This window comes from Vigna angularis, chromosome 2 (genome assembly GCF_016808095.1).
Source record: "Vigna angularis cultivar LongXiaoDou No.4 chromosome 2, ASM1680809v1, whole genome shotgun sequence".
NCBI classification, from domain to species: domain Eukaryota; kingdom Viridiplantae; phylum Streptophyta; class Magnoliopsida; order Fabales; family Fabaceae; genus Vigna; species Vigna angularis.
In genome coordinates this window covers 40,941,466-40,948,056 of record NC_068971.1, presented here as the reverse complement: position 1 = coordinate 40,948,056, position 6,591 = coordinate 40,941,466, and the positions used below count along the sequence as shown (strand labels likewise).

Below are 6,591 nucleotides of genomic sequence, written 5' to 3'. Positions count from 1 at the left end.
TTTTTCCTTAAGGAGATTGTATTTTAAAGTCTAACAGAGAAATTTCACACTATGTTCATCATTTTTCATTTCTCTATCTTCAAATAAGGCAGTGAGGTAGGAATTAGATAGGTTTTATGTGGCTGTTATGCAAATTTTATGAGTGTCAAAGTTGTTCATCTTGTGCTGCCAAAGATGTATACCATCAATTACTTGAAGATGGGGTGAAAAGGAGTAATTAGTTGAAAGGAAGTAGCATAATAGGAGAGTTTTGGAGTCAGGATATGCAATGCATTGGGTGGTATTTAGAGTGGAGACACCGTAATGTTGAAGGTAAAGTTAAAATTGGAGTCAAATAAGCCTTAATGAACAATACTATAATATTCATATATAATATTAAAAGTACAAAACTCATAATTATGAAACAATTGTTTTATAATCATAGCTTTAATCGATGCCCCCTATGTCACAAGTTGGTTGTCTTCTTTGTTGTTGTCCTCGTTTCTGTTGTTATGGTGGGGAATCTGGCTTCTCCATCACTATCTTGAGTTTTAATCGACTGACTTTGGTGTTTTGGTGTTTGAAAATGCATGGTCGATCGATAAAAATTGTGTGATGAAGTACCTTCTTGGTATGTAGATAATGGAATCATGCTCGATGTGGCAAACATCTGTGAAGGACCCACACTAAATGTCGAAGGACCTACACTAAATGCTGAAGGACCTCCAATGAACATTGTTGTTGGTAAAAAATAAGTGTAAGAGCTTATAACTTGGGGATATGATGAAATTAGTGGGACATTTTATTCCAAGTGTGAATATGAGGGTGGATACTGTAACTGATCATAAGAAGACCTATGAGGGTCATGATATGGTGGATACTGGAATATATGTTGTTTATTAATTTCAAAGAAATATAAAACATAGTGTCAAAAAAATTATCAAATACGGTTTTTATTGTTAATATATACGTTTGTGCGTATTGAGTAATAACATCATCTGGAAACTGTCGATATGTATTGTTCAACCAAGACAGTTTGATTATGTTATCTCTGACGAAAGTCTTAGGTGGAACATCCCCAACAGTTGTTGACAGTTTATCAGTAATGGTCCATTACTGATGCCAATAACAACCTCCCCTTCAATTGGAAGATCCAGTTGCAATGCTACGTCCTCTAGTGTTATGATGCTTTCCCCGAGGAGCAAGTGGAACGTAGGAGTTTCAATTCTCCACCTTTCCATCATAACCGTCACTAACAGGTGGTTGATGTCCATATTTTGTAATTTTAAAATATGTGCAAAACATGTTACACTAAAAAAATTTCTGACCCCTTCATCAAGTTCGTCTGCATGTTTTAGCATCCAAATTCCATTTCTTCTTGGACGAAGGACTATTTCATTGTCCTCCCAAATGTCCTTTATAATGTGTTTGTCTTGAAGACGTAAAAGAGACATATGTACCAGAAAATGATTCTTGAAGGCCATTATACATTGAAACAAAGTTTATTACGATATATGAGATGAAAAAAAAATTAAAATACGAAAGAAAATAAATTAACAAAATAACACACCAAATTCATAAGCACAATATTTAAATTTCAATTTGAACAGAAAGGAAACATGACAACTTTTTTATCCACAAATCCCTTTAGTAATTCAAATTTTCATGAATGTAGTTCATCCACTAACTTAGTTTTAAGCCTTTTTCCTTTGGTAATCGGTGTTGCTATAATTGATTACCAAGTCCTTTTATTCGAATTTCAGCATTGATAATTGATTACAGTAGTTGTATAATTGATTACAAGTGAAATTGTGGCTCCCTTAATGACTATAACATTGTATTGTGTAATCGATTATTTCTGCCTGAAAACGTGTGTGATACACAATTTTTCCTTTTTTATTGTGTCAGTGTGAAAGTCGTATACCCCTTGCATAACTTCTTCATTTGAAGTCTATAAAGACTACACGACTTACTCATTTACGTTAATAAAAAAAATGTCTCATATCCATAATATTAAAAACATTTTTGCCTATAAACATAAAAAAGTCTTTAAAAAATATAAATCCAAGTAACAACTTATTATTTATTAATCTATCTTTCCTAAATTTTTATTCACACAAATATATGTGAATCATGAAAAAAAAAATGTGACATGTCCAACATTTAATATTTCACCAAGACTCAAGACATTGGATATTATTAGGTAACTAGTTATACAAAACATTCTTCTATCAGTTCAATCTTGAAGACATCTTTTATGATATGAGAGTCTTCTTACTAATAGATAAAACTCTACTATAATATGTTCTTTATTAAATACACTTTACTTAACCGGATGCAGCTCTTTCACTAGACCACTCTCATTCAGAATAGACACACATGCAGCATCACACAACCTAAAATAAGAATATTTGTTTGCTATAAATATATTAAATACTGTAAAAATAATATTTAACTAAAAATCTTTATTTCTGTATTTGTAAAATACTGAATTAATAATAATAAGCACTAGATTAATATGTAACCAAAAGAGAATGTAGTGTAATATGTGAAAGAACAATTAATTTAATAATATAACAATAATTACGGGCGCGCGTGTGGTTATTTCCTTGCGGTGATGCCTTGCTTGTCTGCACTCTGAATCGGTGGAACTAACGAAGCCAAGATGGCGTCCATGCGCTTCCCTTTCTCTTTTCCTCAGCCCCAACCGCCTCAATTCCCTCGCCCCTTCACCGCATTTGCTGTTGGTGCTGCCATCGCCGGTGCCTCCGCCGCCGTCGTGGCTGTCTCCTCCTCCTCCGACCGCCCCTTTCTCAGGAATGCCCTGAATTCCGTCTTCTCTTCTGGCCACTCGTTGCCTCTCTGGGGTTCACTCAGCTTGGCCGACAGTGGGGTTTCCGTGCTTGAATCAAAGACTGGAATTTCCTTCCCTTCGGTTCTAGCCTCTTCTCAAAAACTCTGCGGAATTGGGTTGCGAAAAAAAAGCGTCTTGGGTTTGAAGAACATTGATGTATACGCATTTGGTATGCCATTTTACTTTCCCTCCACCACCGCTGTCACCCTCACGGATTTAAATGCAAAAACGACAACAAAAAAGGATCTTTTCCCAATTTAGGATAATAATACTTTGGTCTTATGAAATAATAACTCAGATGCAAAAGAATCTACGTAGAATCCCTTTCCGATACCGTATCGGCATGTTTTTTGTAACTTAACTTTAGTAAATTGCTACGACTTTGATCTGGGTTTGGAAAGAAAGGAAAAGGAAGATGTTAGTTTTGAAATGTATATGGAATAGTGATCAAGGGACAATCCTAACTTTTATTGTATTTGGAAATTTGTGTTGTTTGTTGAAGGTGTTTATGCTGATGATGATGACATAAAGACTCATCTTTCTGATAAATATGGGAAGTTCTCCGCGTCTGAATTGCAGGGCAATAAGGAGTTTATTGACGATCTTATGGACAATGATATACCCATGACAGTTAGGCTTCAAATTGTGTATGGGAGATTGAGCATTCGTTCTGTGCGTAGTGCATTTGAAGAGTCTGTAGGAAGTAGGCTGCAGAAATTTGGGGGATCAGACAATAAAGAATTGCTTCAAAGGTGAATAGTTCCTTCAACTGTCAATCTCATTTTCGTATTATAGAATTAGTCATCACATGTATGTGTTTGATTCCATATTCGAATCCTGTAACGTGGATAGAAGACGTGAAAAAACCAGAAGCTTGTACATATAGCTTTTCACTTGACGGGGGTGCAGGTATGAATTTTCTGCTATGCAACAGGAAACCAAACACGCATTACTTCTGTAAAACTTGTGAAATTGCAGATTTATAATTGAAACCTCCCTTTCACACACAAAAACTTACAAAATGTTTGTCTAAAAGGTAAGTATGTGCATATAGTTGTAACACTTCAGAACTCTTTTTAGTGTTGGGTAAGTTTGCTTTTGGTTGGTATTAAATTTGAAGTTTTTTTCCGTTTGCTTTTCCTTTCCTTCTCTAGCTTTGGTGCACTGTTTGCTGCTTCAAAGGAACGAAATAATTTTAAAAAAAGGACACCTAGTTTGGTTTGCAAAGGGGGAGAGGAAGGAAAATAAAGCTATTTGCCATCATACCCACACTTTAGATAAATAAGACAGTTACAATCAAATGTTCAAGTTAAATATAATTTAGTTCGACATAACCTAAGTGTTAACTACTGTCTGTTCCCTCCAAATCTCCCATTATTGGAGAGGAGGAGAAAAAAAAATGAAAGGAGAAAATTTGGCCCCTTATCATCTTCTCCAAGTATTTGAACTAAAGAAGCCGTTTTTTAGCCTTTTTCTCTATTCTATATCTATCCAACGCAATACTATGCAACTCAAAGATATCTCTATAATGCTTTGGTGTAGGTTCACTTCCCAGTTTAGAGATGAAATAAAATTACCTCGTGGATCTGTAATTCATCTCTCAAGAGAGAAGGGCCATGTTCTTAACACCTCAAGTAAGTGATCTTTCTCTGTCTGCATTTCTATCTCAAGTTTCAGAATTATAAAAGTGCAAAATATTTTTCCTGCTTCATGTGTTTTGTACTAGGAAAAATCTGGTGTTAAAGATTCGATTGAGAACTCATGAATATGTTTCTTCTCTCTACTACATTCTTCAATTTAGAACTGAATCTAACTTATTGGGTACCCCATTATACACCATACCAAATTGGTTTCATGTATGTATTAAACAGAGATAAAAATAAATGATGATATTTTATTGATACATAAGGAAATGGGTGGAATGAAACAACTATTACTCTTTTATGTTCTGCAACTGACAGTTGGATTATGAGAAAAGGTTGTTTCAAACAATTCAGGTAATGTTGAAACATGGATGAGGTATTTTCTCATTTTATACTTGAAATGAATCTTTTGAGAAATTAGCATTGGTGTCAGATAGTAACTGACCTATCAGGGTTTCTGTAATAGCTAGTACAACTACCTCAAGTAAAGGTTTCACTTTTATATTCAAACTTTGAATTATCTGATATCTCATGCAATACACCTTGGTGGTGAGTTCATTCTCTGGAGCCCATTTTTAAGCGTTTAACATGGGAGACCTTTCAAAGTGGAACTGGTACAACAGTGTGCTTTATAAATGTTCAATGCAAATTTTTAGCGGCTAGCATTAGGTCTTTCAGTCACTTTATGTTATTAATGCAAATGCTCTATATTTTTCTTACATTGGTACTTGAATTTTTGACATTAATTTATCTTGTTTCTTGTAGTTGATGGACAGGAAGTGGGAAGCATCAAGAGTAAACTCCTATGTAAGTCAATTTTAGATTTATATTGTGGTGAAGAAGCATTTGATAAACAGGCCAAAGAAGAAATTGAGCACAACGTGGCTTCTTACCTCTAGAGGTAGAATCTTAGGCTTGGAATCATCTTTAAAACATGGATTCTGAACCTTTTTTAATTCCCTGCTCTGAGTAATTTTTAGTTTATGCATACCCGGAACTTCAAGATTGCAATATGAATTTATTCATATTTCTATCAGCTATCTTGTAAAAGAGGACTTTTCTGAACTCGTACAAATCATAACGCATCTTCTAAGTGGGTTGACTAGACCTAGATTTGTTTTGTTGTGAAAATGGAAATTTGATCCTCACTTTTGAGTTTAAGCTTTTTTACTGTACAGTGTCTCCAATTAATAATATTCTTTAGCTTTTAAGTTAATTATTTGAATAGGAAATTTGTTTGGAAGATTCCCATTAAAACTTAATCATTTGAATAGAAAATTGTGTCACCTTTCTAATGAGAAGCTATTATTATTATAAAATTGCTTTTGAATCTCTATTAAATAAAGTTCTGTAGAACACAGATGATTGGTGGAACTCCTTCTAGCTGAGTTTTTACTCAATTATCGTAACAAATTTACTCAGGGTCTATAAATGAATCTAGTCATGGTGGAAGCTTAGTTTGATTTACTCAGGGTCTATAAATAGATTTATGTTTACAGTTTTGACACTCGACATTTCAGAATTTTGAGATTTACCATTTGCTATTATAAGCACACACAATCAGGAAACATTCAAAGTTCTGGTTTTGACACAAAAACATGAAGAATTGTAGAGGTAAAGATAGTTTTTTTTAGTTCTCCTACTCTTTCTTTAACCTGAATCGGTTTAATTTATGATTTGAGTGGATTCTTAAATAAAAGGAAGGCTTAAATCCACTTTCGATCTCTTCAGTGAATAAACAATTTTGGCATATAAATTATACTTCAATTTTATGCACAAAAAATCAAGAATTTGAAAAAAAAAATTATACGGATAACTACATTTAATAAATAAAAATTATTTTTAATTAATAAAATAAATAATTGAATAACTTTTTATTAGAAATAGTTACACAATTTCTTTATTTAAAAATGATTTCTGCATATATTATTATAATATTACTTTTATACAATTATATATATATATATATATATATATATATATATATATATATATATATATATATATATATATATATATATTAAATTATATTATTTTAATGTAATAAAAATATGCTCTTGGTACACATGTTTCTGTTAATTTAGTATAATTATTATAAAATGGAATTATGCTAAT

The 6,591-nt window shown here is 32.8% G+C and overlaps 1 protein-coding gene across 1 annotated transcript; it reads left to right on the top strand.

Moving 5' to 3' along the window:
* The first annotated feature begins 2,564 nt into the window (after positions 1-2,564).
* On the top strand, positions 2,565-5,607 carry LOC108347943 (fatty-acid-binding protein 1). The gene is made up of 4 exons (XM_017587406.2): positions 2,565-3,002; positions 3,336-3,585; positions 4,376-4,467; positions 5,242-5,607. The coding sequence occupies exons 1-4, from the start codon at positions 2,645-2,647 to the stop codon at positions 5,373-5,375; spliced, it is 834 nt and encodes a 277-aa protein (XP_017442895.2). The 5' UTR covers positions 2,565-2,644; the 3' UTR covers positions 5,376-5,607.
* Positions 5,608-6,591: the final 984 nt, after the last annotated feature.